Source organism: Lacerta agilis, chromosome 8 (genome assembly GCF_009819535.1).
Source record: "Lacerta agilis isolate rLacAgi1 chromosome 8, rLacAgi1.pri, whole genome shotgun sequence".
Classification (NCBI taxonomy): Eukaryota; Metazoa; Chordata; class Lepidosauria; order Squamata; family Lacertidae; genus Lacerta; species Lacerta agilis.
Window position 1 is genome coordinate 69,861,386 of NC_046319.1, and position 12,894 is coordinate 69,874,279.

The following is a 12,894-nucleotide window of genomic DNA, read 5'->3' on the forward strand; positions in this document are numbered from 1 at the left end:
AGCTGTCTACCAGCTCCATCTGGTACACAGGCTGAGACCCTACCTGCCCGCGGACTGTCTTGCCAGAGTGATGCATGCTCTAGTTATCTCTCACTTGGATTACTGCAATGTGCTCTATGTGAGACTACCTTTGAAGGTGACCCGGAAACTACAACTAATCCAGAATGCAGCATTTAGACTGGTGACTAGGAGCAGCTGCTGAGCCCACATAACACTGGTCTTGAAAAACCTATATTGGCTCCCAGTACGTTTCCGAGCACAATTCAAAGTGTTGGTGCTGACCTTTAAAGCCCTAAATGGCCTCTGTCCAGTACACCTGAAGGAGTGTCTCCATCCCCATTGTTCTGCCCGGACACTGAGGTCCAATGCCTAGGGCCTTCTGGCGGTTCACTACGAGAAGCCAAGTTACAGGGAACCAGGCAGAGGGCCTTCTCGGTAGTGGCACCCGTCCTGTGGAACGCCCTCCCACAGATTTCAAAGAGAAAAACAACTACCAGACGTTTAGAAGACATTTGAAGGCAGCCCTGTTTAGGGAGGCTATTAATGTTTAATAGATTACTGCATTTTAGTGTTCTGTTGCAAGCTGCCCAGAGTGGCTGGGGTATAAATAATAATAATAATAATAATAATAATAATAATAATAATAATAATAATAATTGTTGTTGTTGTCATTATTATCAATATTAACTGGTCAATGTGCAGCGTTTGTATTTATAGGTATTTATGCTCATTCTTTGCTATTTTGGTGAATGTGTGTGACTGATTATTGTGCACATTTTCCAACTACGCCCATCATGGATGATGTTTCTCATCAATAAAAAAATGCATTGATCTGATTTTCCAGATGCTCCCAAGAATGTCCAGCTTATCCTTAATAGCCATCAGCCCATAACAGAAGGAGACACTGTCGCACTGAACTGCTCTGTGGGCAGCAGTAACCCCAGTCACAAGTTGTATAAATGGTACAAGTCAGAGAAACGTATAAGTCATACTCAGGAACTGTACACCTTTACTTCATCACCTGAAAAGGTCAGCATTTACAAATGTGAAGTTTGCAACGATATCAGCTGTACAGCATCTGCACCCGTCTCTGTGACAACACTCTGTAAGTAATGCTACCGGAAGACCTGGAACACATGTACCAGTTAAGCAGAGGGAGAGGTTATGGGAAGGCAGGTGCAGTCATTTTGCAAACTTGATCCACACAGGCTATGTGGCTCCACAACCTGTTTGGAGAATTGCAGGTTGAACTTAAATAACTTAGCCAAATCACAAGAAGGATGTACTCTTTGGTATATAGAGCCTCTTAGCATAGACTGATCTTACACCTTAGATCCCAAATTGTTGGCAGCCTTATATATGACAGAAGCCAGGATGCTTGCCTATAGAAATTGTGAGCCATTGTTAGTCGCAACTTACACAGGCAGACCTGCTAGGGCAGAACGATTTTGGAGAATGTCCCCCCCCCCGATGCTCCTCACATGGTGAACACAATTTAATAAAAGGCGATTGCCAAAAGCAAGGCAGTTGAGCAGGCATGTGCTTTTCCACCCACACCAGCTCCTAACGATGGGCCACACTAGGGCAAAGAGCCTAATTGGTCAGCGCCTAAAGGACCTTGAGCAACAAAATAATCTGGCAAGAAACGCTGTCCTTGGTACGCCTTCTTTTCCCCTTCCCAGTTTGATTCTTTGCCATCTTATTTGCACAAATTAACCATTCCAAAATTCAGACGCGCCTTCACGCTAGCTAGATTGGATGTGCTGCCCTCAGCGGTACTCGAGGGCAGATTTCAAAAGATCCCAATCGAAAAAAGACTGCCCTTGCGGAAATGGCAACTTGGAAGCAGTGGATCATGTCCTCCTGTCATGCTCCCTCTATAAAGATCTGAGGTTCGAATTTATTATTCCACTCTTACTCACTATCCCAGGCCGTCCATCTGCGAATACATTGTTCTTTCTCTTATCTGATCAAAATGAGCTGACAACAACAAACGTTGCTAGATTTATCGAGGGCGCAATGAGATTAAGGGCCACTATTTGAACGACAGTCATAACCATTTGATCGATCTTTTTACCTACTATTGTTTTTAATTATACATTGTGCATCTTTTGTTGCAATGGCTGTTGGCTATGCGAATAAAGTTTTCAGTCAATCAAGCTGAAAGTCGAGGTTGTTAACTCAGATTTACTGCAGAGAAATCTGTATTCAACAGCATTGCATGCAGGTTTTGTGTGTGTGTTCAGGTGCGAGGGCAGGTGGGGCACCTCATGTGATACATTGCCTTTGGTCTCTCCTCCTGCAGTTGGCCCCAAGGATGTGAAAGCTGTGCGAGAACCTCTGGAGCTGATCACTGAAGGCAGCTTTGTGAAGCTGAGATGTAAAGTGAGAGAAGCCAACCCCCAGGAGCTCACCTACATATGGTACAAAGAAGGGCAACAGCTGCAGCTGGACTCTACAGTGGCCATCCCGAAAGTGACCCCAGAGCATTCTGGCAGTTACTATTGTATAGCAAGCAACCAAGTAGGCTCAGCACAGTCCTCACCAGTTTGGCTGAATGTCCATTGTGAGTATGGAAAGGAGAGAGTGTTGGAAATGGCTGATGAGGACCCCCACCCCGAGTATCTTATTCCCTATCTCTGTGCTCAGAGGTGGCCCATCCCACTTCATTGCTGGAGGCAAAATGGGAAGTGCCACTCTGCCCTGCCGCTGCCACCACTGCCTCCACCCTCCACCCTCCACCCTGCTGTTTCCTTCACTGGTGGAGAAGCAGCGGTTGCATCGGTGCTGATTTCAGGCAGGAGCTCCCTGATTTTGGGCAAGATCTTGCCTGAAACCATGCAAGATATAGTGTGCTTCAGAAGATCTGGTGCAATTCACATGAAATCGGGGTCAATACCATCCCCACTTCCCCCCTTTAAATGGGGGCAGTGGGGCAGGTGGGGTATGCTTAGGCAGCTACTGCTACCTGAGGCAGCATCCTCACCCTGCCAAATGTCACGTCAACCCTGCCTGTCCTCCAAGCATTACTTCTAGCTACGGACAAGCTTCCAAGATCTTGTCGTCAACACTTGCATTTTAATTAGAACCAGCGCTGTCTGATTAATGCTCCTTAGTCTCATTGTTTCCTTTCTAGAATGCAGCAGGGAAAAGGATGGGGACAAAATTAAAGTTAAAAAGTTGGATCTGCCTCTCAATGGCCAACCTACTGTTGGTTTGTCTTCTGCCCTACAAGCCCAGAATAGCACCAGCAGCCTTTGAGTCATATTGAGAGCCTTAAGACAAATACTAGGCTGTGCTGAATGGATCTTCCCTGCCTTCCTTCTTGGCAGATGGGCCTCGCAATGTCCATTTACTCCTGAGCACCCAGGAGGCTATCATTGAGGGGATGAGTGTCTCATTGAGATGTGATAATGATGCCAACCCACCAGCCAATGTTTACACATGGTACTGGAACAAACAGAAGCTCCAGGAAACTTCCAGGATACTTCAACTTAAGAAAATCCAGGTCGACCAGTCGGGATCCTATCACTGCAAAACTTCCAATGGCATCTCTGAGCAGGAGTCACCACCCATGGGCGTCACTGTGTCCTGTGAGTAGTTATTAATGGCAGGTCAAGAATTATACCTTGCAAAATGTTGTTTTAGTAGTTGCATGACCATCCTTTGTCAAGAATTATATGTTGATAATTATTGTGGAAGGATGATCTGTGGATATAATGGCCAATGCATTTGTAACAGCTTGTGATTTTGGGAGAGTATTGTGACCTGACCAAGGAGCATGGGCAAAGGAGAGTCTTGAGAGCTAGACATGGTTCTAGAGGGTTGTATTTGAGACCAGAACCAGAGGTTCCCCACTGCTAATCTATTCAGATCTGCTGTAGTGTCAGAGTTATTGTGGGAGATAAATATGGCAGCAAACCCAGCCACTCAGAGCACTAGATGGTGGTGGTGGTGTTCAGAAAGTGGGTATACCCAGCCCTGCCTGGAGATGCCAGAGATTGAACCTAGGACCTTCTGCATGAAAAGCCAATGTTCTGCAGCTGAGCTCAGGCCCTTCTCACTGCTTGCAAGGCAGTTGGATGTGAAGGAGAGGAAAATGGTGGAACTTCGATGTACAACTGAACAAAAGCTTGCTTAGGATCAGGCAACAATCTCTTCACTGTTACAGCCAGGTGTTGCAAATTCTGCTCTTTCTCCCTTTCTGTGTCATGTAGACAGCAGAGCGACAGTGTTGAAGCGTGCCCTGATTGGCCTGGGCAGTGTCCTATTTGCAGTTTTCCTTCTGGGGTTGCTGTCTCATGTGGTGCAGAGATGGTAAGTGGTTGTGGGAAGAGCCTCTTTGACCCAGGCATGTCATTAACTGGTGGTGTTTCTGAAGGAGGTAGGCTTCCCAGTTCTGCTAGCATTGTATTATTGTGCATTTAATTATGTATAGATTTTATAATTGAGTTAATGCTTGTAAACTGCTTAGAAGCCATTTTGGCATGTGAACAGTATGTAACTGTAAATAACTAGTGGGTAATGTCTGGCATTGCCCAGGAATTTGTAAAAACAAAAAAAGTTTTTTTTTTAATGGATAGTGTAGTGGCCCGTCATACCCAAAATCAGGCAAAGTCACATTTGGGCCTGCCATCCTGCTTCACAATGGCTCATGGCACCCAAACTTTGATGAAGCCTCCTGCCCCCACTTCTTGACACCTCATGCTAAGTTTTGTGATGAAATCTGGAGAGGTGGCCAAACCTATGCCAAAAAAATGAGCAAAGTCACACCCATGTCCAACTTCAGTCTGCCATCTTGATTCAAAAGGGCATTTGGCATCCCAACAATGACAAAAACCACTGCCCCATCTTGAGAATTCTCATGCTGAATTTAGCAATGATAGCTTGAGAGCTGGGAAAACCTGTAGAGAACAGACAGACATATCAGTTTCCAAAATATTTAGCAGAAGATATTGACCAATGGTCTGACAGTTTAAATAATGCCTATCAACTTTCTATAAATCACGCACACCTTCTCTTTGGTGAAGGGGTTTGGAAGTGCTGGAGTCCTCTGGTGAACTGCCCCAATGAATGGCTAATGGGACAGAACTGTATCTTTTCTACCATTGCAGGAAGAAAACATTAGACCCCGGCACCGGAAGGGCACGGAGATCAGGCTCATTTTTTGTGAAGAAGGTTAAGTCTTATTTTCCACTGGCATCAGTACATTGTGGGAGGGTGAGGGTGTTGAATCTGTTTGCAAATTACAAGTGACATGGCTGCTTCTGTGACCAGCCAATGACCTCTAGATGTTGCTGGCAGTCATGATGATCAGCATGAATTAATAGGACATATTAGATGAAGCTGCACCACAGTCCCAAGTATGATGACAGTGGTTGCTTCTTCTCCCCTGTGGCAAGTAGCAACCTCTGGGAGTCATCCCTCCAGCTTTGTGATTGGGACTGTGGTGCAGTGGAAATTGGTTGCTGTCCCCTTGCTTTGAAAGAGAATTAGACAAGTCCGTGGGAGATAAGGCTATCAGTGGGTACCAGCCACAATGACTATGTTCCACCTTTACAGTCAGAGGCAGGGTAGCTCTGAATTTCAGGAGCTGCTGGCTTTTCTCATCAAGTGACACATGGGACACCCTGTGAAATACCCTGTTTCTCCTAAAATAAGACATAGCCATAAAATAAGCCATAGCAGGATTTCTATGCATTTGTGAAATATAAGCCGTTCCCCAAAAATAAGCCATACTCCGAAAATAAGCCACAGTGACGTGGTACCTCCCATTAAAACAGCCTGGAGAGGCATGGCTATGCAGCGTACCGATGCGACATGGTTAAAATAAGACATCCCCTGAAAATAAGCCATACTGTGTTTTGTTGAGCGAAAAAAAATATAAGACGGTGTCTTATTTTAGGAGAAACACGGTACATCTCAAAAGGCACAGGAGCCTGTCATCTTTTGCATGGAGGGGGGGGGTTGGGCAAGTGGGATATATGTCCCTGCAGAGAAAATGAAGGTGTCCTAGGCAAGAGAGTAAACACTGCTTTCTTTCTTAGACCAAGGGAGAAAAACTGTGTAATGGTAACAACAGGCTGAGAGAAAGTGGAGCAGATGGCTCCATCGGATTCCTGAATGGGGGCGCAGAAACTTCCATTTCTTATGCAGCGCTCAGGTTCCCTCCAAGTTTGTCTGAGGAACGCACTGTTTATGCCAGGTATGATGCGGAGCAGACTAGAGGGTTGCGGGAAGCTGTGGTAGATACCTTGCCTTTTTTGGAAGAAGGGGGAGTCGGAGAAGCGATGGGTTCAGATGAACTGCAGTAGGAAGGGACTTCCACATGCAAGGAGCCAACATTGAACAGGCCCTTCCTATACGCTGCCTATGCCCATATTTTCTCTCTCCTTCCTTCCCTATGATGGACCAGATACAAAGAAGGCCACCAGAGCTCCTGTGAGTTTATCACTGGTGTAGAAGAGGGGATTTCAGTTGGCACAGCTTCTCATGTAGCGGGTGGGGAAAATGTCCCCATCCTGAAACCACATCGTTAGCATGATGATTAAAGACTCAGCAGCCCTGGTTCTTCTTTGCATCTGGTACTTCTGTTGCTCATCTCCTGTGTATGGGAAAGTGTATAAAGTTAGTAAGGGACCCATCCACTGAAAATCAACAATCTACTACAACATGGTGCATTCTGGATGTAGATTACAACTCCAATCATCCTTCACCATTGGCCATGCTGGCTGGGGATGATGGGAGTTGTGATCTAATGGCATATGGAAGGCACGAAGTTGACAAAAGCTGCTGTATTGCATTCAGGCAGCCTAAGCACCAGATTCCTCTTCCACACTCCAAATGCTTTTCTAACTGGAATCTTCAATTCTTTACAGTGTCAAAGCACCACAGCCTTTGGATGATGCCGTGATCTACACTGTGGTAAAGAAACCCAAGCTCCCCGCAAAGGTACTTGTAAGACAGAATCTCATGGGATGTGTGAATGACCTGGCTTCTCCAGTATTGTAGCCCATGATCTCCTATGGTTGGCATGTCTGGACATATGGTTGGACGTATGCCAGGGGCCCACATCTTAGCAGGTTCTCCACTGGCCAGAGAACCCTGGACTTGCTGCGGTGAGGAGGTAGACTCACCGAGGGAAAGGATCACAGAGGGTGTCCTCCCAAGGGGTTCCCCATAACTCCAAAATGCTGTGAGGTTTGGTCCATGCAAGGTGGAGGTAGGGGATTCAAAGGGGTCTGGTCCCAACACAAGCATGACCAATTTTCCAGGTATTGCACTAAATTTGGTTGTCATTCAGACTGCAAACGGCCGTTTGACCCACATTGTAGAGATACAGGTTTAAGAGCAACATGTCTGCCTCTTTTAAAGCATCACAGAAAGTTGAGGCTTTCAATAAACGTTTATTGAATATATGGGTAAGAACTGTGTACAGCTGAAAACGTTGTCAGCATTAAGATAAATTCAACAGTGTAAATAAGTTTTGATGGATGCAATAACGGAACACTGATTGGTATAGTTTTTGTAAAATGTGCAGGGATTTATTATATGTAAAATGAAACATGGAAGGAGAAGAATGGAAGTCATTGTAAAACAGAAAATTAAATACAAAATATATATTAAAAAGAGAGAGGGAGAGAATTTTGGCTTTCAGTTTAGTACAGGGAATTCAAGCTGTCACTAGAATATTTTTCTCAACTTTGTGGTCAGCTGTGGAATAGGTGTGTGGTGAGAAGAACAGAACAGGAGAAGCCCTGATGCATTTCCCCCCAACCTGGTACCCCCCACCTGTTTTGGACTACAACTCCCATCATGCCTGATGATTGGCCATGCTGACTAGGAATGATGGGAGTTGTAGTCCAAAGCAGCTGGAGAACATCAGATTAGGGAAGTCGCCTTAGTAGCACCCTCCTTTGGAGTCATGAAAAAGTCAGGTTTAATTCCATCCTATGTTTTCGTAAAGCAACTTGAGAAGCTTTTTTGTTTTTTTTTAAAGGACCTTTAAAAATAAAGAGCACCTGAATCTGGCAAAATAAAATGCCAGATACCTTTAATGGCTGCCAGAATTAGCTCGGCTAATGCCACAACCACCAGAGAAAGCTAAACCACCCTTAACCTCCCCAGGGAATCCACTTCTGGATAGATAATGAACCACCTTCATAGTCATTTGTTGCTCATGGCATTTGTTTTAGGACAAGTGAAAACTGAACTGAGCGGGTACCATTTATTTTTTAATTTTCTTTTCCTTTGAAACTCATATCATCAGGCTTGCTAATGCACAGGGCCATGCTGTCCTGGTTCAGCTTCCGGTTTCTTATGCTGTCCCACCCCCTTGTTGGCAATTTACAAGAAATCGTCACCCTTGAAGTGAAAACCATTTTTTCTAAAAAAGACGAGCATGTGTTTCCTTTGTAAGGCCCAGATAGAATATCTTCAGAGCGTAACATGGCCCCAGGGATCTGTACTGTCAACATCATCTCCTCCTAGCTGTGCTACTTTTTAATCATTTTGGTATGCCAGTGCCTTCTGCTATCTGCACGAGAAGCAGAAATTCAATAGGTAAAGGAGGTTTTCCTTGCCATAGTGTTGAGACGGGAGAGAGGAGAGAGAAATCTCTTGAAGTCTGGTCAAGCAACTGTTTAATAAAAGTGTTGGGGCATGCAGAAGATGGGGGGGGGGGGTGAGAGAGAACAAACCTAGATCTGTATTAATTGGCACTTCTAATGAAGCTACAAATCCCACCACCCCTGATAGTTGGCCATTCTGGCTGGGGCTGGTGGGAATTACAGTCCAATGATGTCTGGAGGGCACTGAGGTGGGGAAGGATGCTCTGTTGCATCCAGGAAGCCTAACCACTAAATCCAAAATGTGAAAGTTTTATCAACTGCGTAGGGATACCTGTTGTAGCTTGGCTGGGTGGGAGGTGCGGATGTAGTATCATGAAAAACTGTGGTCCTTTAAAAAAAAACTCATGAAAAAAATGAGCTGTTAGTCCTTAATTTTGCGGTGAGCACCCTGAAAAATGTGTAGGTGGTTTCTACTAAATATTCCAAGGCTTTGGGGGGAAGCTGCCTTAAACCTAACCAGACCATTGGCCTTTTTTAGCTCTGTATTGTCTATTCTAATTGGTAGAAGCTGCCCAGGATTTCAGAAAGGAGTCTCTTCTAGCTCTGGAGATGCTAGGAATTGAACCTGCCATGCAAGGCAGATTCTATGCTACTGAGATTTGATGAAGGGCCAGGGAGGGCTGGGGAAGATTCTTAATCTGAAACCCTGGAAAGATGGTACTTGCAGACTCAGCAGAAGGCAGCTTGCTATGTGTGTGCTGCAAAGATAAAACAAACACCACCCTTGTTTTCAGCATTTCTTCTCCACAGATTTTGATAATGGACATTCTCTGCAGCTGTCAGGATTCCGACAGGATCTGGCATGCAGAAGATAGTACCTGACCATGCAAACCTGCAGCAGCGGACACTGTTCGATATTAGGCATGATTTTAACAGCTATAATCTAGCAGCAGCTAATATTTGACCATTTATGATATTCTATAAGTATTAGAGCAAGGATGCAGAGGTTGTTGGACTCTGGCTCCCATCAGCCCCAGCCAGAACACCCAATGGTCAAGGATGATGGGAGCTGTAGTCCAAGAGGATCTGAAGGACTGCAGGTTCCTCAGCTGTGCAATAGAGGTCACTATTTGACAGCATCTCACAGGACAGTTGCTATGCAGCCTCCAACAGTTTTGCTTCTGCAATATACTAGCCGACAATTGACGTATTAAAGTTGGTAGATGACATGCAATGAAATGTACTCCAGTTTATATAATAATTCAGTCAGTCAGTCAGTCAGTCAGTCAGTCCGCCAGCCAGCCAGTCAGTTATCCAATCAAAACAGGCAATTTGCAACATTTTGATACCCCCCATACAACTCAATCCAAATATTGCATTTTGAAAAATGGGCATTTATTGATCTTCTTTGGACTTTCATTTCTGTGTCACCCTGGGTCTCTCTAACACAGTAGAGCAGTCTTTCCCAACTAAGTGCCTTCTGGATGTTGTTGGATTACAGTTCCCATCATCCCTAACCAATGGTCATGCTTGCTTGCGTTGATGGGAGTTGGAGTTTAATTACATCTGGAGGGTACCACATTGCCTACCCATGGTCTACTGGCGGCAGCTCTCTGGAATTTGAAGCCAGGGTTCTTTCTCAGCCCTGCATGATGCCAGGGGTTGTATCTGAGACCTTTTGCCTACAGACCATCTGCTCCACCACTAAGCTCCACCCCTTCCCCTAAACTTGTATCTCCTTCTGTTTTAGGGAGACACCAAACCTGACTATGAGAACGTGGTGAACAAGAACGAAGAGGAGCTGCATTACTCATCCTTGGTGAACCTGGGCCCATGGCCTCGCCCCACCTATGTAGACTCTGAAACAGACTCTGAATCGGAGGAGAGCATCCAGTATGCATCCTTGAAGCACTGATCCTCTTGGAACTAGCAGAGATCAGGAGCTGCTCCTAGACTCTTTCCCCTCTGTGTTGAGGTGGTGCCAGTGGCTGGGCCTGTATTATAGCTTGCTCTTTGCAATGAAATGCAGCAGAACTTGAGCGGGTAGTGCAGATGATCTGGCTGTACTGGGAGACAAGCAAGGCTGAGGTTTAGATAGATATGGTGCATCACTGCCAGCACAGTGCTCCACCTATCAACACATTTCATTGGTGACCGAGATCAGTATCCCCAAGTCTTGTCTTTCCCATCAGATCATATGGGAAATCTGCTATTCCTTCCTTCCTTCCTTCCTTCCTTCCTTCCTTCCTTCCTTCCTTCCTTCCTTCCTTCCTTCCTTCCTAACAAGTCAATCCATACTTGCAACATAGAAAACTGCTCTCTGTATATTCCAGGTGAGACTATTCATTCATCCTGTCCAATATCATCAATCTTGGCTAGAAGCAGCTCTGCAGGACCAGAGGTCTTTCCTATCATCTGCTGCCTGAGCCTTTGAACTGGACATGTCACAGATCAAACCTCTGTGTGGATCCTTCCACTCAGCTATGGTTGCATTTGGCTCAGGGATTCCCAAACTGGGTGGGGTCCTGCTGTGCCTTGAAAGGGATGGGGAAGATATTTGATTCAGATCATGTTTTATGGTAAACTTAAAGAATTCTCATTTCCCAAAGCCGCACACAAACCGAAACACAGTTGTCCCTCAAAATTCTCACTTCTGCAAATTTTGCAATGCAGTTCTCCAACCATGCAATGTGTTTAAAGAGGTATATGCAAAGTGGGCATATATATATCTCTTTGTGTGTGTCCCAACTTTTCATATCAAGTGGGCCACAAGGGTACTTTGACATGAAACCTGTGGGCCTCACGCTGCCTTGTTGTGCACATGGGGGGAACAAGGCCAACATTTGACCCCCTGTCAGCCCTCATTCTACCTTCCCAAAGCTGAGTCAGCGAGGTGCTGACTTTGTGAATGAGGTGGGAGGACTCTAGGACCCCATCAGAGCCATTGTGCCTCCTTCCCAAAGCCCACTGCCTTGCTTACCTGGCTTTGGGAAGGCAGTGCAAGGGCTGTGAGGGAACATCAAATGTTGCAGAGGGCTGCCAAAAAGACATTGAAACCTTGAGAGAAAGACCACAATGGACCACCCGTGTGTGTGTGTGTGTGTGTGTGTGCGCGCATCTATTAGTGAAAACAACATGGGAAAATGTAGTATATAAAGGGAAGTTGTTTTGCAAAATGTGCATTAGGCAAAATTGCAGACAAATATGTGCATATTGGGGGAGATTCACACTAAAATGGGTTATGAATTTTCATGTAGATTGATGTGGAAATGTGAAGAACTGAGCTTGGAAAGAATGAGAAACTGAGAGAAACCAAAACTGACACATTCACCTATACTGCCAGGAACTTCTTGCAGAGGCAAGAGGGCCAGAGGCTGACCCAGGGGAAGGGATGGGTGATATATGGGCTTTTGTGCCATCCAAGAGGCATGAGCTAGGGCTGGAGGAAGAGGGAGAGTCTGAGCAGTTCAAGATGAGGTAGGAGGCACAGGATGTGTCAGAAGTGGAGGAGGAGACTGTTGCTGAGGGGCGGGGTGGTCAAATCCCCACTGCTGCCTTCTCCACAGTCTCCAAGGACCAGGAGGGCTGGAAGAGGCAGGCATTGTGTGTAGGTTGCAAGTTGCTTGTGCATGCCCTGTCAGGCAAGGGGTACTTAAGTCTGAAGGGGGGCATGGTCACACTATTGCACCAACAGCCTAGTTCGGGGCACAAGCCTGGGGCGGGGATGCCAGCTATTTAGTTGCCAAAACTGTGTGTCCTTGTTCTGTGCCCCTTAGGAGCTACATTAAGTGTGTGCTTTATCAATAAATGATTAAACAACTGGTCATTTGTCCTCCTTGGGCCAAAGGATACTTATGTACTGAAGAGATTATGGGACATCCTGCATACCAACCAGGCATATATACTGTCACTGAGCCACAGCCATTACTAAGCTCGTAGTCACATTCGTGGACCTATGAGCCCTATATGGTCAGTGACAAGACATCTAGTTCTGAATGGTATTGCTACAGCCTTGCCTTCCTTCTGTCACTCAGATGTAATCCATCAGTTTTGACATGCAAATGTATCCATGGAGTTTGCTTTTGAATCTGTCTATTGATTGAACAAACAGTTGTCTCCAATGTTTTGCAAAACTTTCTCCTAGCAGCACTGATTGTATCTGAAAGAAGTTTATGGCAGTCCACTTATATATCCTTTGTGTCACATGGTGGAAATACTAATGGTTCCCAGAACAGCTTGAATCCAGGTATCATATCTCAATAACCCCATTCATTTTGTTCTGAAATGTCAAGGCTAGTGGACAGGTCCACCGCAAATGTACGTA

The 12,894-nt window shown here is 45.5% G+C and overlaps 1 protein-coding gene and 1 long non-coding RNA gene across 2 annotated transcripts in view; both read left to right on the forward strand.

Moving 5' to 3' along the window:
- Positions 1–5,073, forward strand: part of LOC117051996 (B-cell receptor CD22-like) — a 33,430-nt gene extending 28,357 nt beyond the window's left edge. The window contains exons 13-17 of the mRNA XM_033158723.1: positions 845–1,105; positions 2,306–2,566; positions 3,333–3,593; positions 4,218–4,317; positions 5,031–5,073. Coding sequence (XP_033014614.1) covers positions 845–1,105; positions 2,306–2,566; positions 3,333–3,593; positions 4,218–4,317; positions 5,031–5,073 — 926 coding nt within the window. The remainder of the gene's footprint in view (positions 1–844; positions 1,106–2,305; positions 2,567–3,332; positions 3,594–4,217; positions 4,318–5,030) is intronic.
- Positions 5,074–5,085: 12 nt separating this feature from the next.
- LOC117051620 lies at positions 5,086–12,429 on the forward strand. The gene is made up of 4 exons (XR_004427195.1): positions 5,086–5,178; positions 6,048–6,205; positions 6,879–6,951; positions 10,321–12,429. It is a non-coding gene; the product is annotated as an uncharacterized LOC117051620 (long non-coding RNA).
- Positions 12,430–12,894: the final 465 nt, after the last annotated feature.